The 27,439-nt window shown below is 41.1% G+C and overlaps 1 protein-coding gene across 15 annotated transcripts in view; it reads right to left on the bottom strand.

Moving 5' to 3' along the window:
* The window catches only part of pyd (zonula occludens-like protein polychaetoid), a 115,386-nt gene that overhangs the window by 14,754 nt on the left and 73,193 nt on the right, over nucleotides 1-27,439 (bottom strand). For 10 of the 15 annotated variants that reach the window (XM_015182474.2, XM_015182467.2, XM_015182470.2 and 7 more), the window contains one exon: nucleotides 2,062-2,231. In XM_015182474.2, the coding sequence (XP_015037960.2) occupies nucleotides 2,062-2,231 (170 nt within the window). Of the gene's footprint in view, nucleotides 1-2,061; nucleotides 2,232-5,055; nucleotides 5,262-6,559; nucleotides 6,703-21,136; nucleotides 21,570-27,439 lie in introns of those variants that run through there. The other 5 variants (XM_001359472.5, XM_033376427.1, XM_015182468.2 and 2 more) reach the window with 5 other exon arrangements.

Raw genomic sequence — 27,439 nt, 5'->3', positions numbered from 1 at the left:
CAGTTGATGTAGAAATCAATTCTATAAGAGAGTCTATAAGGATATATGATCCAATTTTTTCATGGGTTCAGACTCTTCTTTATGAGCATAAGTATGTTTTGGACCACCGTTTAGTACATATATTAAGTAAGATCTAAAGACTGTTTATACCTTAAAAAGTCCAAGAAAGGTTCATATTCCCTTAAGTACATTTTAATTTATATTAAGTCCATTTAAGCAGGCACATTTTTACTAACTTCTAGACAGTTCTAGTCTGGAATGTCCAAGAACATATTCCCCTCGAATAACCTTTATAAAGAATGTCGAAATATGTAACTCGAGTCCTTAGTCCCATCGTTTCTCTTTCTGCAACACCCAAAACTCTCTGCTCTGTTCTCCACTCTACCATTTCGTATATTCTTGATCATTTTTCTCAGTGCATCTGCAGCACAGTAGCGCACAACACAGATTGCTGTGGATCATTGAATCGGCAATCTGCCAGGTAGAGATCAGACTTGTATCTGAGACTCCGTCTCGTGTGTCGAGAAAACCCAAAGTGAAATTCAGGTTAGACATGGATTGAAGTCATACGCTAATAAACAGGCACACACGCAGAAAAAGACAATTGTCTACGGCTATTCAAGAGATGACTAGACTGGAAGTGGAAGTGGCAATAGAAGTGCAAGTAATAGAGAGAATCCGATCCAAATGGCTGTCTTTCTAAGCGGCTTCCGAATGGTATTCTATGGCAGATACCCTCTAACAATTACATACCGTTGTTGGAACGGAATATGTACAAGAAAAAGTACGAGTAATAGCACAAATAGCACAAGACGAATTAATGACAAGAATGTTATAGATACCAGATACAGATACAAATAACAGATAGATCTAGAGAAAAGTGTTCGCTCTGTCTGTCTCTTGGCTTTTGCCAGACAAAGTGGTTAATAATTTCTATCATTAAATTGCATGTCTCGAGGCGAAACATAACCATAATTAAGTTGTCCACAAGTGCAGAAAGAAGAGAGGCACTGAACCAGTGGAGTGCAGGAAATGTGTGTCGTGGCGCGTTTTACTTTCGGTTTGGAACCATTGAGTCTGGTCGGTCTCTGGCTCTTAAGGCTGCTCTCCTCTGAGCGGCTTAGCAATTAAGCTGTGCAAAAATGCGGCAAATGTGGCTCGGAATGGTCTTACTCTCTGAGCGGTACGTAGTCTTGGTCTTACGTCTTGGGGTTTGGGTTTGGGAAAACACAGCTAACAGTGAAACACGGGGCGTAATGAACCCCACATGAACCACCACATGCTTTCCGGCAAGGTCTGATCTGGTCTGGGCCTAATTTAACAAATATTTTTCCAGGCCAGTCAGCCGGCAGACAGCGGGTTTTTCCTTTTGAAAATGTTTGCGGCAGGTAAGCCAGAAATTGTTCTCCAACTGCCGGCCCGTCCGTGTAAATAGTTTCTTTGGAAAAAAGATGATGACAAGTTTTTAATCACGAAGCGAAGGGCCATGCCATGCCATGCCATGGCGGTGTCGGGCCCGAGTTCGGATCAGGTCTGTGGCATGTTGTCTCTCTATTGAAAAACGCTTTGGAATTTTTATTATCAACAAGAAAAACAGCTTCAGAAGAGACCGAGACCGACTTTGGGGACAAACAGAGAGACGTTAAGCAGCTGTCGAGCAGTCGAGGCGTTGGTTTAATTATATATTTTATACTTTTTTTTGGGGGGCCTACGTGAGTCGAGGGAGTGGCAAGAGGTTCGGTTCTAAGCTGAAGATTAACGATGTCAGCGAAGTGATGCTTTGTCAATTGAGTCAAGAGAGCGTGTCCAGAATTTTGTAATGCTCATTAAGTGTAGAGAGAGGCAGAGAGAGAGAGAGAGGGTCACTTGTGGTGGCCATAGGAAATGCTTAGTCTGCAGTTTATTTGTTGAATCAACCTGCAGTTGCAAGACTCATGTCAGGGCAACAATTAGTTTCCTGCCTTCGAAAACAGAGAGACGAGGCCCCAAGAGGGGGTCGTAACTTCTGCCTAGTCACTGGATGGATGTGGGATGGGCTGGGCTGGGATGGGATGTACTTACTGCAAACGATCCTCGGCGGGGCCACCTTTGAGCACATCGCTCACAGCTATCGAGGGATCACCGTTGGCAAAATGGGGATTATCACGTCCACCGGAAACGGCAATGCCGAAGCCATAGCCGGGGACTCGGGTCACCGAAACAGTGTGATATTCCCATGTGGTGCGATCGCCCTGCAAAACCAAAAAATAATGAAAAATATTATTCAAAGAGAAAAAATACAAATGAAAAAGGGAAATCAGTAAAAAGGTTTTTTTTTCCAATTTACTTCAATATATTTTAATTGGAATTTGTTAAGGAATGATGATGGATACACAGCCAAGCGGAAATGCACATGTGACTTCCGTTTCTCAACGACCTGTTGCCCATCCCAAAAGCCACTCGAACAGAAATATGCACAATTTTATGCCCCACAGGTTCCATTTCCATTTCCATCCACCAGCAGCACCCGCAGCACACGTATGCGTCAAAGGGTAGATAATACCCATTAAAAATATAAATAAAAGTAGATAAAAGCGGAATGAAGTAGCGCTGTTTGTTTTCTGTGTGCATTTGCTGTGACTTTCTGGGGAATTGTTTGCTGGTTTCCCCATGTATTCTCTGCACTCGACCAAAAGGTTAAACTGCTCGTAAATAAAGATTCGAATGATTTGTTTATGGTACGGATTTTTATTCGAAAATTCAATGAATGAAAAGCCATAGCCCAAACAAGAGAGTGTTTAGTGATTGTGTGCTGGGAGTATTTGTGAATGAATGCGGGTTTTATGAATGGAAATAGAAGAACTGATATGCAGATTGATTGAACAAAGAACTATTCATGTGAAATATTAGTAGATGATCATTAATCTGTTTAATATGCGATTTAATTTATAGATCTTCATTCATTTCTTTATCTCTTGCTGGCTCATATAATTCCTTATCTAATCTGTTGAGTTTTTTAATTAAGTTTTCTTACGAAAACCCACACAATAGATTGCCTGGCTATAGATATGTATTTATATATCCATACCATTTCCCCTTAAATCGTAAGAGAATTTTACTGAAATGTCTGATCGCTTAATCCCTTCTGCAACACTCCATTCAGTGTTGATTAACGTAGTAATGTCATTACGTACAGTCTGCCATTCAACACTTGTTTGAATGGAATTTATTTACCAACCATTCGAGCACTTCGATGCCACATCTCGGCACCCCACCTGCAAACCTGCAATTACAACATCATTTCGGGGGTTCAACAGCATTTACCCTCACAGCAGGTGCAGCATGAGGCAGGGCGGAAACCATGCAACCCCCCGCCTGGTAAACTCAATTGAGAGATCTCCCAATCATTTGCACAAATCCAATACAAAGTAAAACGAGAAAAAATAAATCAATTAAATACCAAATCCCATTCGAAATGGGAGCTCCTCCTCCCGCTGATGCTGCCGCTGCTGCCGCTGTGGCATGGCATGCATTCAACATGATTCACTTGAATCCGTGGCACTTCATGCCCCTCGCAATCGTTTTCGAATCTGTCATTCAGACAGCCAATCCCCTAAAATAAAGCGAATTGCCTGGTCCCAGGTGGGCGCCTTAAAAATAATAATAATAACAGACGCATCCAATTTCAAAATTTTTGTGGAGAAGCGTAGCCCCATTTCATGTGTGGGCCGCCAGACGCCAAACACACACAAAAACTACTACAAAAATAATAAACAATAAACAATAAACAATAAACGGAATAAATGAAATTAACTAACAAAAAGCTGTGTCGGTCGCGTGGGCCAGCACCAGTTCGGAGCAGAGTTTATAAATATTTATAAGAAAATATATATTTTAGTTGCAGCCTCGACAGAGACCCCCTCCCCACATCTGTTGCAGGTGTAGCATGGGGATGGGAGCATGCATCCATGAATTTGCATCAGACTCTGACTCCACATCTGCTCCGAAAAAGGGGAGCATTTCTTTTACTTTTGGTTATGCTTCGTTGGAAAAAAAACAACACTAAAAAGACGATTTATCAAAGATTTATTTTGACCGAGTTTTTTGTTGCGTGGGGGCGGCGGCGGTAAAATTATAATTAACTTAATTGCAAGTGAAATTAGTTGGAAATTTAATGGGGTGTGTGCACAGCCAAAGACTTTCTTTGTGGGGTTCCGGGGAATAGGCACCAGGGGTCCGCTGGTATCCATATGAGCAAAGATATTCATAATTAATCTTGTCATACGCTGTGCACAGGGGCCGAGGCAGAGCGCCTCTTTTTTGGGAGGAGTTTCCTGTAAATCAAGCCTAGGGGGAGAGGCGTCAAATAAGACCATGAAAAATGGATGAAAGATAGATTTTTAGAACCTTGAAAAGGGGATTTTTTATTCAAGAAATTCCCTGTAAGACTTGAATCAGAGATGGATCAAAGTAAGCCCAAGACAGAGTACGTAAGAGATACTCTTAGTAAAAGATAGATTTCGTATCTAATAAAGAGAATACAAATGTTTCTGTTCCTTAGGGATACGTTCGAGATACTTCAATAGGTTTTACTGTATCTGTACCTTAGAGTTACAGAAGTATCTCATTCGGCTAAGCCATTCCCAATACAAACCAAACCCTAGGAATATTAAACATAGTAACTGCCTTTAATCTATGTATAAGAACCCCTCAAAACATCTCCGAAAAAGGGAACTTTGGTTAAACAAATCTCTTGTAGTATCTCTTGGAACTTCTCTTGAAGAAGTTTTCCGTGTATTACTACCGTGTATCCCATGATAAACCACAATCCCAGGCCCATTATAACCTTGACGCCCTCCCCAACATTCCAGAGACCCAAACTTGTGGCAAGCAACCTTCGTCTACCGCATCTAAAGCATACATCAGATGTTTTATCTACAGAATTCTGCCTGCTCGGCTCATCGTCAGCGTTTAAGTCACAGTCACAGGCCCTAAGATTTACTACGCATTTTCTACACACACTCTTGGGCATTTAATGGCTTTTAATTATAAGGAAAAATAAGTTGTTGTGCTTACCACCAACATGTTGTTTGGAATATAGTCCGGAAACTTCATTTTGTTAATGAAAATGAAAAGCGTTTCTTGAATGGAACTTTGAACGAGTCAAAGTAACTTAATTTGAGCACTTAATTGGCATCGCGCGTATGGCATACTCGTATTTATATTTATGGAGAGACTGTAATCTTATTTGTGTTTCATTTGTGGACTCTTTTTCAGCGGAACTGGAAGCACAGCAAGCCATACAAAATTAAACATATGTACGTACGAGAGTATTCCCCCACAAGAAGGGGGCAAAAAGAAGTATGAATAAATGTTCAAAGTTTGTTTTTTTGTTATTCCGCGATAATAAAGTTTGTGCTGGGGGGAGACCGGCGCGCCAACGGCTGGGCTGATGTCACTTTCAATTGTTGTTAACACGAGAGAGGGCACAAATCGCATCTATATATAGAAAATCCCACAGATTGATTGCACTGACACTGAGATAATGATTTATAAATATATATTTTTCATGAATATTTACTATTACTTTGTTTGAAGTTGGATTTCGATTCTTTCCATTTGCAGGGAAACTGCAATTTTCGTTTAAACTAAATTTTTGTTAGTTATGAATTTCATTAAAAGATTATTTGCATTTGCAAAAATCCCATAAATTCATAAATACTATATTTATTTGCATTATTTTTTTTGTTAGTCTTTACTTTTGGTTTCGTTTTCGTTGTGCCTTTTGGGTTCTTATACTTTGGAATTTATTCTTAAATAATTTGCATATTCAAATGACAGGCGACACGAAATATCTTAGCGAGGCGTCATCGCGTACTACAGTATCTCACAGATACTTTGCGCTCTTGCGAGTTAAAGCTTTTATATGGGTGTTGAGGTGGCACAAATTAGCATGAAACTAAAATATATATGTATATTTGTAGATATGTAGATGCATAGATACAAAGTGTATCTTTTCGGATCATTGAGAGTGGCGGGCACTGGCAGACAATGGCATTTCTTTATAGACTTTATAGAAACCAAGTGGCAAAAGCCAATGACCAGCTGGGCGGGAAGCGGAGGGAGGGGAAGGGCACTGCGACTCTGGGATCTGCCTCTGAGTTTGCGTTGCAAATTTGGAGCGCCACAAAAAATAACAACAACAGTTGGCTTTGCCTTTGCATTCGCTTCGTAACGTATCTGTTGTATCTGGATGCACCGAAAGTGAAATGTTTTTCGTTTCGCGCCTCACAGCTGCGCTTCGCTGAGCGCATTTTCCATTGCACGGAGCACGGTGCACGGTGCACGGTGCACGGAGCACGGTGCACGCTGCAGTCGGTTTCTGCTTCCCGGTTCCCCAAAAGCCACTGCCATTCCCTTGTTGCTAGTCTAGATTTTCGTTTTCCTTATACTCTGCATCTTTTGGATACGGAGTATCTTTATCTTTTTGGTTCGGAATGTCACTTGCTTCGTTCGAACAGCTGCTGGTCTACGAAGCTTATTAACATTTTACATTCTTAAATAAAAAAAATGAACAAACACAAACACAAGCACAAGCACAGCGAGAAGGAGAGAGGTGGTGATATAAAGAGGGGCGCCGTGGATACCGTATCTATCGGATACGTCGCGCCGTCGCAGTTGTCCGCTCGCGGCCACGGTTGAAACTTGATTGGAAACTGTTTTTACCTACACTCCCAGCGGCCATGTGGATGCTAGTTCCACAGACGGCCAATGCGATCCAAGCACGCACACAGCGAAACACTGCCTGCTTGTGTGCGCTGGTTACGTTCCACAGTCCACAAGGCACACACACACCGCCATAGAGGCGGCCGGAAAGGCGGCAGCGAAAACGAAAATGTAAACAAAAATGTGAAAGAAATCTCTGGCAAATAGAAAATATTTGATAAAAGTTGTGCATGAAAGAGATTTCAAGATATGGGTCTTTTGTTTTCTTTCTTTCATTTTTTTTATGAACTGCGGGTCAGTGGAATGCGTTGGCTGCTGTGTGTGTGTGTGGAACCCATTGGTGTGGTGGAAACAGAGGAGCGGCGCAATCGAGAATGAGAATTATATGTAAGAAAAATGATCCGGTTTGATCGTCTCCGACGTGTTTTGAGGAGGATCAAAGAAGGAGCTGCTGGCAAAAGATCAAATGAAGGCAGGAATTTCATCATAAATTGAAAAACGAAAGGAGGAAGAGCAAGAGTTTTTCTAATAAAGGAAAAGGAAGAATGTATCTCCATAAATTATAGAAAATTGAAGAACTTAGAAAATTACATTTTGTATATATCATAAATCGAAAACCGAAAATTCAACAAAATTAAAAGGCGAATAAATATCTTAGGATCCCATTAACCATAGAATATTTCATCATAAATCGAAACCCGAAAATTCTACAAAAGGAAAAGGATCTTAGGATCCCATTAACTATAGGAAATCAAGAATATTTCATCATAGTTTGCAAACTAAAGTAAGAATTCTTCTTAAATAGTTTCAAAAGATTTCTACACCTTTTGATAAAAAATCAAGAAAGAATCCTTTTACGAAAAATATATTTCTTTCTAAAACTCCTCAAGTCTCTGAAGTACCGATTATGCTCTCAAAATTAAAGGACAGAGATTTTCTTTTCTTAACGAGAAATATCTTCAAAGAAAACCATCTACTTCAATCTCTATTTGCATAGAAATAAAACCACATCAGTTCAATTCGATTATGGGGAAAAGTCAACAAGCGCCCCATCTAACACTTCTCCTCAATCGATGCAATAAATCTTCATTTGAACACACAGATTTCTGCATATATTCCGCAGCTTTTCCAGACACTTCAAAGGCAGAAGAAAACAAGTTGAAAAGTTCACAGCTTGAGGAGGAGACATCTTTCAACTTCAATTCAATTAACGCTGCTGCCTCGGTGTCGTCTCCGATCTGTGGTGGGATCATGTGCAGTGGAGCAATGGAGCAATGGAGCAACAATGGAGAGGAGCAGAGCGTATTAATTCAATCAAGAGGTTCGCTTATTAAACGTTTAAACGTTTAAAGTGACAAACATGAGACCCCGACTCTGAGAAGGGGACGGACAGATCACTCCATTGAGCGATGTGGAGGGGAAAATTCTGTGAATTAAATTTTATACGATTAAAGTGCAAACTATGCAGAAAATGTATTGCATTCATGAATTTTTAAAGACAAAACATGAAGCACAGACAAAGAAAACGACAAAAAAAGAGTGTCATGGGTAGAGTTCTGCAGTGTATCTGTATCTGTATCTGTATCTGTAGAGATTTCTATTCATATATGTAGATACAGTAGTAGTGGACGACTCTCGCTGGCTGTCAGAAACTGGAGACTGCAACTGACAGCAGCAGCAGCAGCATTCCCGCACTCCTCGAATATTTATGCAAAATTAAAAGCAAATCAACCGAGGCAGCTCTGCAGTTCTGCAGTTCCCATTCCCATTTCTAGCCCCATCTGCAGTCACAGTCGTCACTCCTCATGGCAGTAGAGTACATGTAAACGATTCTGACGCCATTGCCAATATCCACGGAAACAGAGACAGAGACAGGGACAGAGGCCCTGCTGATGCTGATGATGCCAATGCCTTTAAACAATGGAAACTCTAGGCTGGAATTTCTATAAAGTAGAATTTCTTGTTGGAGGGAACTCCATGCCAAAAAAACAAACAGAAACCAAAGACATGCCTCACATGCAATACTTGTAGTTGTTCAATAGCCCCCCAAAACAAAGGCCAAATATTGTTGGGGAGCTGAAGGAATATCGATTCAGTTTTATAGGCATTTTTTTGTTGGTTGGAGGTCAGGCTTTAGACAAAGGTATCCCCCATGTGCAGAGACACTCGTAAATCAAGGGCCATGCCCGCAAGTTGGGGTCTCCTTCGTTCTCTGATCCAAATGATTGGCTTTAATTTGTTCAACACCTACTGGGATTTTAGATTTAACCTCTTCTTTCTTTCACAATTTATCAACATTTTAATGATTTTTTAATCTATTTCTTTTCTAGTCTCTCGCTGTACAGTCTCAGGCGATCGATGGATCGATCAGGTAGGGGAAATGCAAGGCACAAATTCAGGCAGAAAGAACAACAACAAAAAAAAGGTTCTCAAGGGTCATTTCAGGTACAGAAAAAGAGCAAGACCTTGTCTTGTGTGTGTGGATGGTAATCTACAGAAAACATATTCCACAACACACAGAGACCTAACCTATCCCTAGAGGAGTGTAGTGGTTGTTTCTGCCATAGATGTCTGCTTCCCTTTCCTCTCTCGCTCTCTCTCTCCGTCCTCTCACGGGTGTACCTCAATTGATAAACAATTGACTCTTGTGTGTGCATCCCAGACATACGAACATCGACACCGACAGACAGACAGACAGACAGGCACACAGATATAGCAGAACAAATACAGGCACGGAAATGCAATCAACCATGACAATTTTAATTTAAGTGTTCCCTCACCTCACTCTCTCTCTCTCTCTCTTGCCTTTCTTCCTGTCTCTTTCTCGGCAGTGGCAGGATATAACAAAAAAAAACTTGGCAAAGTTGTTGCATTTGGTCTTTGCCAAATATTCCTTCTACTCTTTCCTGTCCCTCCTCTGTACTCTCCCTTCTTCCCCCCTCTTTGCATTCCCCATCTGCCCCATGTTGCGTTGTAGTCATCGACGAGACACGAACCTCAAAGTAAATAAGTTTTGGGGATAAAGGGATTTCGGGAGTACGTTTGAGGCTTTGTTTTTTTAAGAATGACGATGATACACATACAGTCAATGAATTCCTCTAGACTTGAGAGCATTTTGCGTGTGTGGTTTCTATAGTTGTACTTTTTTTTTAGTAGGGTGTTCCACAAGTTTATAAACTTTCAGAAATGCAGTGGATCGTATTGACAATATAGATTTTATGGAGAAGAAAAGTGGTTGGTTGGTTGGATCTAGATTTTAGATATTCCAGATATAGAATCGATCATAATTTCTTAAAAACTAGGGGTATATGCTTTGTCCTTAGCACCAATCATCACTTTCGGATGAGCGCAGTATTCAGTATTTGGCTCGTATTCGAATGCGAGACGAAGGACCAATGCGGATGTAAATGCTCGATGTACTTGTTGGCCTTGTCTTCCATTTCCTAAGATCCTTAGATGTGGGATCCTAAGATCGTTCTATTAATATGACTCATTGACAGTTACACACCCTGTAAATTTATCTTAAATTCCCCTGGATTATTTGCAAATATTTTTATTTAACAAATTTCCTGAAATTTCCCTAAAAATCCAATCAATGATAAAATCCTTTCCCATTCTCCCCCGCTTTCTCTTTATTAGAGAGTTACCATCGCAATCCCCCATAATATTTAGAGTTCTTTCCACACATTGAATCACCATAATGTCAAATATTAGTGCTAATGCATATCATCGACAGATGGTGACCCCTTTCGAAAGCTACTTTCGTATGCAAGTCAGATGCTGATGGAACCCCAGCTGGAACGTGTACCTGACCCATCCCCCATGTCCCATCTGTCCATTTGGCCGGGTGTTAAGCGACAGTGTCTCCTGCTGCCCCTTCCCGCTGCTAGTCTGTGCCGTTGCACCATCATCCTGGTGGCATCATGGCGGTGATATTGTTGGAGGACATCCACATCCACATCCACAGGAAGAACAACAACAGCAACTGGAGGTTGGAGGTTACGTTGTCCTGCCGCTCACGTAGATGACATACGACTTGTCTGCGACGATTAACAAGTCGGCAGAGTGGGGCCGTGGCTGGTGATGAGTGAAGGAGGACCAGGCGACAGAGAGTAAAATGGCCACGTGACGGGTCGGAGAAGGAGGAGGCAAAGGCCAGGCAGTAGGATAGCCGGAAAACTCTGAGGTGGAGGCTGAAGTTGACCTCCTCCCCCCCACCACTTGACATGTCGAGGCCATTTTGGGGAAGGGCTTTTCAATAACAACATTTGCATATTCCATGACATTGATGTGTGCATGTGGGAAGTACTCAGACACTGAGGGAAAAACAAACAAACTTAAGAGATAATTTCCATCAAAAGATGTACATCCAGGTCTTGGAAGTGGACGTCTATCTGTAGTGGGAGTAACTATCTATCTTAGATGAACGTATTCTCTAAAATGGTTCCCTTTGATTGGTGGATATGATACCAGTCCCTAGGCTCACTTTTACATGAGCATTCTCTGTTTTTCCACAGTGTATATCCCAGTTTTCTCAGTGTACGGACGAGTACATATTTATGTGGCACTGTTGCCAGGCCAGACTCAAATGATGCGTCTGAGTGGCTTTGGGTTTACTGTTGTTTCTGTTGCCGCCGTTGAAGAGGATCCTTTGGGGAGCATTTAACGAGTTTTATGCCGTCGCGACGTGTTAATGCTTTTGCAGGCCGACTTTAAGGCCAACAACAAATTGGAATGATGCTTAAACTGTAGCACACACACACAGTACCACAGTATCTGTCGGATACAACTTTCGAACCAAAAGCAAACACACTCCATATCCATAGGCACTATTTGGTTTTTTTTCTTTAAAGAATTTCTATCGGTGTCGAGTGTTTTCTTTTGTTTTGTGCGTGGTACGTGCTTGAACTACAAAACTCTAGATTTCATAGATACACACAGCCACATATATAAATTAGGCAGAAGAGGAAACGCTACAGAGTAGTGCCCCCTACTCCATCGGGCCCCTCCTCCAATCGACTGCAAGAAAAGTGCGTTCCTCATGTGCTTGAATTATGGTGCGCATGCGTGCCACGCCACGCAGAGGCCCTTCTTCGCCCCGGGGGATACCCCGAATGCCACTTGGAATTGTGCCCTCCGCTCAAGTGTGTATCTATGTGTCTATCTATCTATAGATACTCGTGCTCGCAGCTTGTGGAATGTGCCTAATGGAAATGACCTTTACGGCAAGGCACTCAGATTTGGGTCAGTCATGCAGCAAGGATTACGAATGGATGGTAGCGGGGCTTGAAATACGATGCCACAAGAGAAATTCAATGATTAAAAGATCTAATGGAAGATTAGAGGAACCCAAGGCTTAGAATTTGGCACGACTGAAACATTATTAGCGGTTCCTTAATAATCCAAAAGGGTATATTCATTGTTGTCGGAAAAACATAACAAGATCTTAGCCCAAGAGTATGCTTGATTGAATTACTTCAACAGATCTTGAGGGAGATCTTCTACATCCAAGTAATCCTTACCCAATAAGAGTCTAAAAGATCTAAAGAGCTTTCCAACTGAATGAAATCTCTGTATGAGTCCCTTAAGAGACTTTTGCTCCAAGAAAATCAACGTCTTAAACACTCACTTAATCCTTAAAGTCCAAGTAAATGTATCCGATGCCGTGTCCATTGTCATTTGCTGGATAACCCGTAAGCGCTCTCGAGCATCCTTTCACTTGTTACGACGTGTTATCCTCAACACTCTCACACACACACACACAAAAACACACAGATATCCTCCTCACACAATGCTTGTTCTGGTTCTGGTTCTTGTTCTATTATCTCATCCATGGCCCAGAGCAAACACCTACTCCATTTCTTTCTTTTTTCTTTCCGTGCGATGGGTAAACAGGAAATGGGATACAGCAGGATACAGGCTGGAGCGCCCTCCCCGCCTCCCGTATGCAAAAAGTAAACACTCTGAAAATGAGTGTGTAATTTTCCCAAGGCAAACAGCCAGCAAACGGCAGTGTTCCAGGGTTCCTCTTCAGAGGAGTGAGGCATAGCCAAAGGAAACACGTGTGAAGTGCCACAAGGGGCACAGGAACCGGCAGAATGTCGCCGCCTCTGACATGTCTCTGAATCGAAATCATTATGTCTCCATTCTAATCAGTGAATGCAGCGGCAGAGAGAAAAAGTGGGGCAAAGGTAAAGTTGGATCCTTTGGGAGTTGAAAAAGGGCAAATAAAAGATATTTCTGAATGCAATGTAGTAGTGGCGTGAATCTAGTGCAAAACGGTAACCATCTGCTTAAAACGGACATTTAGAGCTAGCTAGTAGTCTCGTTTAGGGGTTTGCCTCACAGTGTGGCTTAGCAATTGAGGGAATTAGCATGCCTCACAGGCGTATCCCCTTTCCACTCCCCACTCTAGACCGTAACCGTGTCATTAGCTCTCCCCATTTAGTAGAGTACTTTATTTATGATTGTTTGGACAATCAATCGTTTCATTTGTTCTGCCCCGTACTCTGTATTTGATCAAGCAATTAAATGCTCGACACGGCACGAAAAACCCACGCAAAAATACGAGTATTTGCCTCTCAACGAGTGGAAAAAAATCCATAATATTTAATGTTACTCGTTTGTAATAAATGCAAACTATGTGGCAAGCCATCAACACAGCCACAGCCACAACCACGGCAAAGAGCCGCAGGTACAGTCACTGGCAAAGGCTACAGAGTCACAGAGCGATTATCGATACCCACACAATCGATTTATGTGCAATTTGCATGGCTGTGCGGTGTCACTTTAGATAAACGTCACACACACGTAAAAATAATTGACATGGCTTTCAGGGTACAGTGCGGCACGGTAGAGCATTTGCTATGCTAATTTATGACGGTACACTGCGCGACAGAAATATGACGTCAGGGAGTTGTGTTCCAAAAACAAGAAGCAGTCAAAAATGGATTCCATTGGATTGAATTTCTGTTTGTGAATGAATCTTTCTCCAATTTATTGCAGTATCGCTATACTTTCACCGCGAACTGTATAGAATGTGGGCACATAAATATTTGCACGATTTTGGTGCATGAAACACATCACAAGTTTGTATTTTTGTGGCTTAGTTTAATAGACTTGCTATCGCTTTTAGAGTGTGCTTATACTCTCGTTACACACTGTATCGTGGACCACAACATTGTGTATGGACCCACATGTTTGTTCATTGGCTGTCCACACCTTTGGGATGCATCAACGATTCCTCTTTTGGGGGACACAAACTGCACACAATTAAGTGAAATTTTCTATAGAAAATATTTATCCGAGGAAGTCAACTGGAAAATGAAGCCTCCCCAAAGAACAACTATTATTTTTAATGCTTGAGAGCCTTCAGCTGCAGCTCCAGCGTCTATCCATCCGTAATGAGATCCAGTCTGCGCCCTTAATTACGCTGCAAATTATTCATACTCACGAATAAGCGGCCCCAAAGGGCATGCAAAAGATTGTTTTCTAAAAGAACGTTTAACTCACCTGCAAAGAAAGAACAGAAGCAAAAGTTTAAAAAATTATAATAATTATACAAATTATAGCTAATGGTAATATCAGAGAGCCCTCTAGATATATATAGTATTTTATGTATATATATTCGCCATTTATCCCCATGATTCATAAACATCTGTCTCAAAAGACAATCAATCTTTATCTTTTGGCTTTTGTATTCAAATTCCAATTTAAAAGATTCGGTATTCAGAGTTCAGTATTAAGATGCGTACGCAAATCGCTTACAAATTCAAAAATAAAAGAATTTAAATTCGCAGAAAGACCGAAACGAATCTTTTTGGAGTTTTTTTTTCGGAGTTTGCCTTTTTGGCCTCTTTTTTGGGTCTTTTGGGTCTCATCAGTTGGCTAAAAGCTCCCTTTACCTCTTTCCCTCTCTCTTTGTGTCTCTTTTTCTGATGTTTTATTCAATCTGCGATTGATTTGCATATAAAATTGCTTGTTAGCCCTGCTTTCAGCTTGGTTTTTCTGGTTCTGCCTTCAGTTGAAATATCGCCAACTTTCACATGTAATTCTGTCCCACATGTTCCCATGGATTCAAATGAAGTTCAACTTTGACATTTTACTGTTTGCGGGGTGTGGGGGGAAAGGCTGAATCTAATTTAACCCACACAAAAAATCATTAAGGTGTGCATAATTGCAATTGTCGGGAGATAATGTCCCAAAACGAATGGCAAAAAAATGAGATACATAACATAAAGATAGAGATACCCATAAAAGATACTAGGATAAATACTAGAGTTTTCCCAGTAGATGGTAGATGGCCATCCGTCGTGTGCATATGGCAAAAAAGCTTGGCCATCAAGGGTTAAAATTGATTCGATTCGAATGCCCCCCCATTTGTAGAACTCATTCGCCAATTGAATTTCAGACAATGCCGCAGACAATGCAAACAGTGAAAAAGCCAATTACTTTTTATCACAATTCAACAGCTTGCCAGCCAAGGGAATTTCCATAAATATCAACACGAATGCGGAAAAAGTGTGGAAAATGGCACGGAAAAATAATAATATTTATGGCGAAAAATCAGACACGCATAAATATTTTGAACGAACCCAAAACCGAAGATAAATACACGTTAAATAAAACAAATACGCGATTCTATAACTTCATTTGGGAGGTGGATAGAGGTAGGTAGGGGGAGTGCAATGAATCATTGGATAGGAATGAAAATGTGGCTTAAGGAAAGGCAAACAGAAGGACGGGCCGCAATTAATTGAATGCAAATATCGAGGGTCAAGGAGGACATCGAAAACCGCAGGTGGAGTCGTCGATTGTGGGGGGGAGGGACTGGGGAATGTGTGTGTTGTGGAGTGTTCTGCCTGATTTGATGTGAACAAAACGAAGGGAACACCACACAAACAGAACTTTATTGTCCGGAAAGTGATCGCCCAGACAGCGATCGAGTGTGTGAGTAGTTGCGAAAATATGCGAAATGTGTGTGCTGTCTCTTTGTATGCCCTATTCTGATAGAGTATTCCCTTCTTTTGGTTAGATATTGGCAATGAAAAGAGTATAAATCTTGATCAGGTTGGTTCTCTTCGGTGCGAACTCACGTGCTCATTGAAGCATTTTGATCTTACTCGTTACTCATATTATAATTAACTTATCTTTGGTATAACCTATATATTTCTTATATCCACAGGCTAATTCCTTCCGCCACCTACAATTTTGTAAATATTGTGGCATCCAAAATCTTGAAAATACGAGAAAACCGAAAACGCAGAATCGTTTATAATGATCATATCTTAAATTAAATTAAATTAGGATTAAATGAGCTCATGGCAATCGGATTATTATCATAGACAGAATGAGCCAAGCAAAAAGCAGGGTATTTATGTTTTAGCTCTTTGAACACCTGGCTTTTGAATACTATTAATGCAGAGTGAATAGTTTTTAGAATGCAAACGCAGATCTCTGATTTAGGTATATAATTCTAGTTATATTATTTGTATATAGCTTTAGTTACTTCCTAACGAGCAATCTATTTGGTTTCAGAAGTTATCAAAACAAATCTGTAAAGTTTTTTATGAAAATTTTAAATTTTGTAAACTTTTTAAACATTTTGGATCAACATTTTTCAGTTCCTAAAGTAATCATCTTTCGCAAATCATAATATTTATAAGAGTTTGTTTTTTATTTTAAATTGAATGACATTATCCTCTAGTTTTTGAGAAATACTTAGCTTTTTTAATACAAAATCCTCGAATTTGAGAATCTTAAAACCTCTTAAAATCTCCTAAAAATAATATCTATGAAATTCAATAGATAGAAAAGAGTACAAAAACTTCGTTTTATAGAAATTACTCTTCCCGCATTTCTTGTTAAAAAAAAAAGAAACAGGTTTCTTCATTATGAATCAATCGGCAAGAATTTGAAACTGGGTGCGGTATGTGCACCGCGGAGGTGTGTGTGCGGGGCGGGGCGGGGCGGTGCGGTGCGGTGCGGTTTGGGGGCAGGCAGGCAGCATGTCAAGTGAAGTTTTCATTTGGTTGCCGTTGCTGCTGCTCGTATCTGAAAACTGCACAAGATACAACTACAAATCGCTGCCATTCATTTCCTAATCAATGTGGCTGCTGTTGCCGCTGCCGCTACTCCAATGCTTACTGTTTTGTGTGTGTTGCATGGTTTCGTAAGCCAAAAACGAAAAACAAAAAACAAGTATTTTGCCGCAACAAAAAATGCAACAGAGCTGTTGCTTTCAACGCATTTTACATGTCTTATTTTATATCTGTGGGGTTTTTCTTTTTGTCTTTTTCCGTCTTTGAAACTATGCAACACACATTGCTGAATGAACCGCAGATTGTGCCGACTTGAAGGGGGGGTGCCCCTCCAGCAACGGTGGCCCCTCCAGTTTAAAATCCAGTTTTATTTTTTCTACTCGCAGATTGTCGCCTTTTGATTTCAAGACTTCCCATTCCAAGCGGCTAATAAATCTTGGCTCTTAATAAGATCGTTTCGCGTACAAATATTGTGTTTGTGAAATTTTTGCATGTGAGAAGTGGGACAAGCAGGTGGAATGGAATACCCATACTCAGAGAGGGGGGACATAGCCATATACTGGGGGCAATGGGTTCTAAGAAAAATAGTAGGAAGCTTTCCGTTTTGGCTTCCAAGAAACAACCTTAGGGTCTGCAAGACTCTATCGAATCGGGTTTAAATGTCGCTTTGGTTGCCAAACGCCCTCTATTCAGGGGGAGGGGAGGGGCCATTCCCAACTTTGTTTATTTATAGCCACAACTGAATCGAATCCTCCCCGCACGAATGCGCTAATTGCAGGCAGGAATGACTACATTCAACAACAGCAAAAATACATTCGGAATACTTACTTTCCATCAAAGTACACGTGGCTCGACACCAAGATACCCTGTACTACATATATTTTACTATCTTTCTATCATGTAATGCGCCGCGCGTCATGCGGTAGAGCCCCTCGGTCTGTTGGGCTGCGTTTTGCCTGGGATCGAAGCGTAACTTGAGGGTGCAGTAATGGCATCGGCACTTGAAAGATGCAGTCATTGCATATCAACGTCCAGAATATATCTCCTTTTCGGATTTATTTATTATTCTATCACCCATTAGATTTATTTATGTTGGCAACGCTTCCTTCTTGGTGTTACGTACGTTTACACGAATTTAATACACCCCCACGCCCGATTAGTGCTGGGTACCAAAACTTAATTTGAAGCTCACGTGACTAACACAAGACAGAAGCTAAATTAACAATTTTACAGCTCAATTTCGAGGGAAAGAGTGAAAATAGGGGGAAAAAGGGTTACAATTTTTATCCATTTTCCACTTTGTATGGTTTTTTTTGATTGCAAGCCCAAACAATTATGAAGGCATAACATGGCAACAGACCACGAATCATGGAGGAACATGGAGGTGTAGCCCTAGCTGGGGATATGTTTGGGAGTCGGTTGGGGGGGCGAGGTAATTGCCTCGAAACATGGGAAGGGCCCCTGCCCCAGCCCCTGGCCCTGGCCCCCAGAGCAGAAATAGAAATCACTCAATTGTCTGGTTCAATGCAGTTCATGGCCTCCCCCCTTCTGTTAGATAACTTTCCCAAAAGAGTCAAAGAGCTGGAGTCAGGAGTGGCAGCTGCACAATAATGGCGTTAAATTACCAATATAAATCAATGGGTTAAACGTTGGAGAAACACCCGCATGCAGGGCGATAGAGCGAGACAGAGAGAGACAGAGAGTTGGAGTCTCCAAAATCAAAGTCTCCAAAGGGCCCGGGCCCGGCTATGGTGTGTGTGTTCCATTTCGCCTGTTCCTCTCCTCCACCTCTGATCTTCGGATCGGAAACCAGTTCAACAACAACTTGACTTGACTTGGATTCTGTCTGGAGTCTGTTAAAGACTTTTTCTTTCTTTCAAAGCGAGTTTTAGTTTTGAGTGGAAATTCTCACTCAAAAACCCCCGTACCCCGTCCCCCCCCCCGGCACCCTTGGAGAGTTCTTTTGTAGACTTTTGTTGGTGACTGTGTGCTAGGGCCCCTCTCGAATACGTGTTTCTTGTTCTTTTGGTCTTTTATTTTTTGTCAGAGATCGAATCCGTTGCTGGTATTCTTTATGGTCATGTGAAAAACTGGTTTCTTTCCTCCTCTCTTGATACAGAGGTAGAGATTCTTTATGGCATGGCCTGGCATGGTATGGGGCTCTTCTGTGTATATTTGCTTTTCCAGAAATCGGTTTAAAGGATTTGCTTTCAAAGCTGGAGCATAAATTGCGGTTTTAAGCTTCAGCTTCAAAATGTCTTCATAAATATTGAAGGGATTTCGTGTTGAACTTGGCAATGGAAAAGGTATTCTATGGAATCAGGATGAGATATTTATTGGTGCGGTTTCTACTTATACTTTCTTTATAGATCCATTCCCCATCCAGTTTCCACTTATTATTCCCACGAATGATAATTATCGTTATGTGGGAACCCCATCAACTTCTACTTTCTATACCATATCTGCATACATATCACATATCACACAGTTATTCCCATAAATAGTAGTCATCGGGCCGTAAAAGCTCTGTTCCATCAGTGAATGGCCATAAAAATAGCATAGCAATGGAATTCCATCGTCAAGTCTCGGCTATAATCAATATATTAGCTGTAGCCATGAATTATGCATTCCAATATGTCGCCCCAAAGATTGCGGCAGGTCTTGGAGCCAGCAGAAAAGAAAAAAAACATACATAAAAGTGAATGCCAGAGCTATAGTTGGAGCCACATACAGAGGCAGAGAGACCGAGTCTAGTCTACTACTAGTCGATCATCAATGTCAAGTTTTTCTACCCAAGAGAGGGGTTTTCAAGGGGGTTTCAAGGGGGTTCCAAGTTTATCGAGGGGAGAGTGCAGTCGGTATGCGAGAAAAAGGTGACAAAATGGTTCTCTGAAACCTCTGGAGCCTATTCAGAGCTAAAGAGAAGGCCCCAAGACATCACTAGAGGGTTAATGAATACTTCAAAGATCAATTTCTATTGATATTTTCCATAAGAGAACTAATCTTTGGGGAGCTATCAGAACACTTTTTCTTCTCTTTCCACGTTTATTCCACTTTCATCTTAGATTCATGCCATTTTCCAACTAATTTTCACTTAGTCCCACTTCTGTTTTCTGAGTTTTGTAACCAGTTTTTCCTTCAGCAATTTCCCTAACTCTTAGATTTAAAATATTCAAAATGTTTCACGTTCATATTCAAAGACAAAAAAGCGCCACTTCATCAAAAGTTTCACTTTCGAAAAGTTCATTAATTTTACGAGTACAAGTTTTCCCCTCCCCAATCCCCCCTTCCACACTCCCCACATTGGCATCGCATTTTCCTTGCCCATACTCGTATATTCATTTTGGTGGCTCTCTGGTTGATTACCCCAGCGACAGATACAGATACAGTGGCACTGGCACTGGCAGAGGCAGAGAGTCCAAGCAACAGGTTGCACGGATGTAATGACAGTTGCAACAACAGCGTGCCCTCTCACTCGCTCCCTCTGGCATCTCCCTCTCCACTAGTTGCAGCAATTTGTTGGCTTTTGTTGATTATTTTATATATCCTTTTGCCATGTGGAAATTATACACTCGAATGTTAATTAAGCGTTTCCTTTCGGTCTTTTCGGGCTTTTCATTCGATTTTCGTATGCTATAAAAAGGTAATTTTGGTGATTAAACGGCAGGCATACGATGGATACGATGTAGATATCAGTTTTGGGATATCGGATCGGGTTGCCTGAGAGGGGGTTATCAAACTTTTGGCATCGCTGGTCTAACCATCAATTTGTTTAGCTCGAACTCTCTTTCGTGTGTAACCTTTACGGGTCGGTCTGTCTCTGTCTGTCCATAAAAAAAAGAAACAGCCGTTTCTTCTTCGTGTTTTTTCAATGCATTTTCACTTAGTGCAAACTTGGCACTTGCTTTCCCCCCCACCCCCCCAGCCCACACGCCACACACCTCTCCGTCGAGACTCTTTTTGCTGCCTGATGAGGTGAGGTGAGAGTTTTCCAAAGCAAATGAGGAGTGCAAACAGATTTGGCTTAACTAATGAGTTGGGAGGGAGATCTTTACTGGAGGATAGATGGTGCACAGATACGGAAGGGGGGTACAGGGTGCCGAGCAGGGGTTTTTTTGTAATTATTTTGTATTGCTTTCTAATGGAAATGCATTTTCCAAGAGTCTTTCTGGTGTACCCTATAATAAAGGAAAAACGAGCTATAGATAGTCTTTATTTGCTATGTGCTAAATCACATTAATCAAAGGTCAGTAAAGCCCTCCAGATATCCATAAAATAATGCCTTTAAATCGTTTAAATTCCCTTAAAAACATAATAAAAGTGCCCCAGTTTGTAGATATTTTCTGGTGGTTTCGGTTCTGTGTTCTGTTCGTTGCTGTGTCGCTGGTTACCTGTTGCTGAAATGATTCATGACGAAAGTGGTTGTTTGGCAGAACGTGTTGATTGCCCGCTCCCGAGCCGCTGACTATATCCATCTCTCAGGAGGTATGGAATGCGCTGCAACAATTATTGTATGATCTCCGATGATATTCCTTGTTCGCTGTGTAGAGGCTACGATGGTTGATGCTGCTTTTGCTCAGTGCAACATGCTGCACAGACATTTGAAAATCTTGTTCTTGTGGCAAACAACAAAAAAAATGTCAATGCAAGATTTTCTCCTTCTTTTTTTTTATTTTGTTGGTGCAAGAACGGGTTTTGGGCACTGTAGCATATGACACTTGGAATTACATTTTTTTCTTTTTTTGTGTATGATTTTTGAGTGGATTTGTTGTGTTTGTTGTTGCTTTTGTTAATTAATTGAAGTCGCGAGACGCGCGCGTGACAAAACAGCAACTAATGCCAAAGGCACGGATCGGGGATTGGGGATCGCCGATCGCGGATAGCGGGATAATGCCAGGCACGTTCGATCGGATCGCATAAAAAAGTACAGGCGCCCCCGAAATAAACCGAACAAACACCGACACGAAGAAACCGATGAAAGAGCAAGCGAAACAGCAATACAAATCACAGCATACACACACACCAACACACACACACACGTAAATATCACTGAGAGGGGGGGTGGCGTGGGAGGTAGGGTATCAATATATCGAGAGAGCTCGCTCCGAGTATCACCAAAAAATTTTCATCCGTTAATCGCGTCCATTCGCCACCAACTTTTGTCGACTTTTGAAATGGACGCCGCGGCGCGGCACGCTCAAGAAAAAGCAAAAGCCGACGGCGACGGCGGCTGTGGCGACGGCGTACGTGTAGGTACGTCCAACAAAAAAAAAAAAAAAATATGCTCAAAAATGCTCACACACACACACACAAATACACACGCACCCATGCGCCCCTTTGATTCAGGTGTGTGCGGATTCGGATTCAGGTAGACACGTACGTAAACTTGTTGCTGGCAACATGAGCAGCGAAATGTTGCCAGGCAACTTTTCGGTTCCATCTGTATGTGTCCGAGTGTATGCGCGTGTGTGTGTGTGTTTGTGGTTCCACTCCACTCAAAGCGACAGCGCTACAAAATGGGCAGCACTGGCAAGGCTCCTCTCCGCTCGCTCTGTCCGAAGGAGTTTATGGCAATACTCTTCAAAGAGGGGTGGCATGTCTTTGAAGAGAAGTTTGGACTACAGTAAAGGATCCAGCATAGGTATATCTATGTCCTTTTGAGTGACACTCTGCACAGAATCCACTTTATGCTTCAGGGGACTGCCGTAGCAATTATGGGTTGTAGGGGAAGACTTGGAGGGATATTTATACAAATTCAGATATAATATTAAATCTTAGGGATCTTTTTTTCATAAATATATTAAACAATTATTAAAATTAGAGCTGGAATTAATTTGAATAAAATCTTAAGACTCTATCCTATAAACTCTATCCTATAATCAAAATATATTTAAAGCGAAGCTCAACAAGTGTCTAATGGGTAATAGCTGGCTCCAGACTCTCAAGTCCACTATGTATTCCATTTAACCTCGTCCTATACTCTACCCTCAACTCGAATAGCTCTCAAAGGAAACATGCATCTGAAAGAGAGGGTATCAAAGTCTCCAGTCTCTGAAGAGAGCCTGCCTTCCTTTCTTGTCTGTTGCTGCCTGTTGGGTGCTGCCTGGCGATGCCTGGTGCTGCCTGGTGCGCTCTCTGTTCAAGTTTGCAATCAAAGATAAAAGAAAAACTTGCCAGCTTTTGCTGGAGCTGCAGGCCCGCGGTCCCCGCAGTCAGTGTGAAGTTGGTATTTATAGGAATGCGATGGAGGAGCTTTTGTTGTTGTTGTTGGAGCGACAGTGCCTGCTGCTGTGAATTTGCAATGAGTGCAGCAAATGCTTAAGGAACTTGCGTGTCATGTTAAGGAGAGAATTGTAGAGTTCGGTAAGAGAGCGAGAGAGGGAGAGAGGGAGAGAGGGAGGGAGAGTTGGAGACCAGATGGTTGGGGCATGAGCCATGAGTCAGTCACCGATTGCAAGGGCGTTAAGTGCGGTCAGTAGATGTATGTATTTAAGTATTTCTTTGATTTACAGGTAAGCATTTGGCTAAGCACTATCATAAATATGAAGGAATGGTAATGGAATATCTAATATGCCACAAGGAGGGGCACAATACCTGCCTAAGACCTGCTTAGGTCGTATAAATTCCATCATAAATACTCGTATGGGGGAGGTGCTGTGGCAATAACAAGCCACTTCTTCCGAAGGATCTCAGTACTGTGGAAAGTACTTGTATTTATCGGTATATTATATCCTTGTGAGGGGATTGGATTGTAGTATGTCTGAATCACATACCACTATGTATTCCACTTAACCTTGTCTCTCTTTATAATTCCATTCCACTTATCCTAAATCCTTGGCCATAAACAAAACCCCAGCAAAACATGCCCGGCAAATATCCATAAATAGTTTCTTGTCATTGAAGGTATGATATTTTTCTAGGTCTCTGCTGTTTTTGACCAGACCAGGAAACTCCTCCTCCACCTTTCAAAACAAAACCCAAGAAGAGTCTTCCCCCCGCGAGTCTGTTCAAGTGCTTCTGCATGAGTAGACAGAAAGCCAACGAATGGGAAATGCGGAAAAATAAGGAAACCAAAACAATACCGTAACTCAGAGTCCGCCTCAAGAAGGGGTTGGGTGGCGGTGGGTCAATGGGTAACATATTAACGTAGGTTATGTGCCAGACAGCAGACAGAAGTGAAAGAATTTCAATTAAATAACTTGACTCTTCCCCCCCTCTACGATAGCCTCCTCCACCGATAGCCAAAGTTGAGTTGTTTATACTTTATTTTCCCCAAAAATTCAATTAAACTAAATTGTTTCTTGGTTTATTTTCTTTTTTTCTTTGGGTGGAATAAGTTTGAAGCGTTGATTTCTATCTGGCGGACCGCCGTCCGCCGTTAATGACCTGGCTTATGTGAAGCAATTACCCCAAAACTTAATGCAACAGCAATTATATTATCAGTACCTCTCTCTCCCTCTCTCTCTCTTTCTCTCTCTCTCTCTCTGTCTTTCCCCCTTACTCTGTTGCTTTTATTTATTTGTATTTTCCTAGATTGCTCATAAAATTTCGTGAGCACGTGCAACATTTCAAATTGTCGGCGTGTCTTTTAATTTTTGATACCCAGTACTCAAAGAGAGTGTGCAAAGGGGCATGTTCAATTCCTGCAAATGCATGTAACAGCCAGAAAAATTTACCATACGATACCATAAATAAATTCGGGAAATATATAGATCAGAAATCAACAGCTTGTCTATTTTTTCTTTAACTTTCTCCTGCGCCCTTCATTTTGTCATCGATCTTATCCATGCAACGCTTTGCCTTCATCAAAAATTTACTACATTATCGTAAAGAGAACGCCGAATAAACCTTATCATCCAGTGGCTTCTCTGGGCTTTCAAATTCTATTCAAAACTTAATCACACATGTCCATATTCGGTGAAAATAAGAGTTTAAATAACAAGCTCTGGTGGAATATATCAGTCAAAATTCGATGGTAAGTGCTAGGTTAGAGCTGACTTCGCTAAAGCGCTCTCTCAGCATATACATCATATTTTTTTTTGGGGCTCATACAATACAATATATTACAATAACACCATTTGCTATAGGGCACTCATTTTTGATTTTCTCATTAAAGAATTTTCCATATTCACTCGTACTTTGAATTGAAAAATTATATATCCTATAGAAAATCGATTGATTTATACACTGACTGAGGCTCTTGCCTTTTGCTCTTTTTATGGTTCGATGCTAGTGATGGGGTTCTATATCATGGGATAATATCTGGTATATCGCTTTTGTTAATCTACTAATAAAGCGGAGGAACATTATAAAACGATATAAATTAGCTGGTAATTTTCCTTACAAAAAATATTCGCCAGCTAATAATTGAACTGTAATTAAACGAATCATTTCCTCTTATAAGTACACTATTCGAGCCACGAAATTTGGAATATTAGTTGGTCTCCGAACAGAATACAAAACAGTTGAATGGGGTTCAATCCATTAATCTTCGTGCTCTTCGCAGTATGGATAGCATTCAACTTTGACTTGAATGTATGTTAATTATTGATCAACTATTGAGACACGTATGTGAAACGCTCTGAAATATGTGTGGAACCATTTCAGGATGCTGTGATCTTCAAGTTTACGAACGTCGCCTGCGAGAGCCACAATACATCCTGGTTTGTGTTCCATAACTGTCGTCTGAAGGCCGTCAGTCGGAACAAAGTGCTCTGCAATATGAATGGAACGGTGCTACATCCAGCCAAAGATATATCAATTCATAGCCGAGTGTTCAAGAGGGCAAATGGATACAAGCCCTGGCTATTCGATTTTCATGTTGATGTCTGCCGGTATTTGCAAAAGCCGAATATCCCCGTGGCTAATTTAATATATGGGCTATTTAAAGAGTTTTCAAACATAAACCACACGTGCCCCTTTGTGGTAAGATACTCGAATAGTCATAAGGTTAATAGTGGGAAAATGTTTAGTTTTTCCTTTAAAGGGTCCACAAATTGTCAAGGATTTTTATCTGAAGTTCGAGCTGTTGCGTCTGCCCCTCCCGACGGGGGATTATATGTTGTCCCTTCAGTGGTTCTTCGATAAGAAGCTACAATTTGATACAAATGTGAGTTTTACATTCGTAGAGGATCTCCTGCAGAGAAATTAAAACAAAAATGGATTGGACAGATGATCGGATATCTGTGTACTATATAGTACAGCCAGTGTTCAATCAGGGTCCAAAGTAAATAAAGCAATTAAACTCAATCATGCGGAAATGGAGCTGCACATTGATCTCTTTTAAATGTTATTTTTCCGTAAATATGCTTATATCGTTTGGCTCCTTGAACACCTATTAAATCCGCTATGCTGCTCTATTTTCAATCTATAGAAACTAGCTACTGGGTATTAGAGCTTCGATAAGCCACGACTTCAAACTTTTTCACTGCTTTATTTTTCTTTGTCTCTTAGTTTTTTTTTTTTGACACAATTATTGCTTTGTTTGGGGCGTCATAGAAACGCCAGCTGGTTTCTGCTGTTGGTCATTACAAATTATATATGTATAAATATATATGTATTTTTTTGGAAGGGGAGGAGGGCCTAGAGGGTTTTGGTGGGGTTTGTCTTACTGCAGTTTGTACACCAAAAATGTGCACAAGTCTCCGGAGCTCCGCGGAGGGGCGTAATTGTTGGTCAAAGATATTTAGACAGGCAGATTATCCGCAGAGATTGTGTCATATTGCTGGCTTGAGGCGGATAATACGGATTTTGTGGTTTAAGAGATATAAACAGAGACCAGTCAAAATGATTGAATTATAACAAGCAGAATTTCGTTATTATTAAAAGTATTATTCTTAATTTTACTTTGAATAAATAATTTTTGTTCACTTTCAATTCCCGGAAAACTTTCCTTAGCTTCCAGTTATCACAATATTACTTTGAACTTCCCAAACTTTTTGAAAACTTCACATTTTAATTAGCCCTAAAGCTGCAACTAAACAAAGCCAATTCTTTGGGGTTTTCACACTCCTTACTCCCCATTGCTTGATTGGAACTGACAACCCGGCTTGCATTTTCAATCAGATGCCGCAACTGCAACAAAAAATATGGTATCTTGGCACGTGACTGCCTTGAAAGCAGAAAAATGTAAAACCACAAAAAAAACCAAACTAAAAGACCATCTGTGAAGTTTTGTTAACAAGTTACTGGGCACAACTTTCTTCGGAGGAAGAGACAGAGAGACAGACCCTCAAGAAAATGCCACAACACATGCCAACATCAGCCAGAGAGGAGTACGAGGGCAAAGGCTTTATTAAATTTACGAGTAACTGCAGCGAGCAAAAAATGGGGGGAATTCCCCCAACCAGAGACAACTTGCACTGCATTGCCAATGCTTGGGCTTTTGGTTTTTCCTTTTGCTTTTGCTTTTGCCTTTGCATATGGGAAATTCCTTGCCCGGATTTGGCTTAAAATCCTTAACTCTTTTGAATCTAGGGGCTTGCATATATAGTGCATAAATTTATGCTCATTTCGTTGGGTTTCTTCCACTTCCACTTCCATTTACAATTTACTTCATTTCATTCGAGTTGATGCGAAATTATAAATGGAATTTTACACACAGCCGGAAGTTGAGTCATGGCTGGGAGTAGGAGACTATACAGTGGTTGAAGAGTGATTGGGAATTGTGTTGATATTGAAAGAGAGAGACACTT

The sequence above is a fragment of the Drosophila pseudoobscura genome, chromosome 2 (genome assembly GCF_009870125.1).
Source record: "Drosophila pseudoobscura strain MV-25-SWS-2005 chromosome 2, UCI_Dpse_MV25, whole genome shotgun sequence".
NCBI classification, from domain to species: domain Eukaryota; kingdom Metazoa; phylum Arthropoda; class Insecta; order Diptera; family Drosophilidae; genus Drosophila; species Drosophila pseudoobscura.
This window is presented reverse-complemented; position numbering and strand designations above follow the sequence as displayed.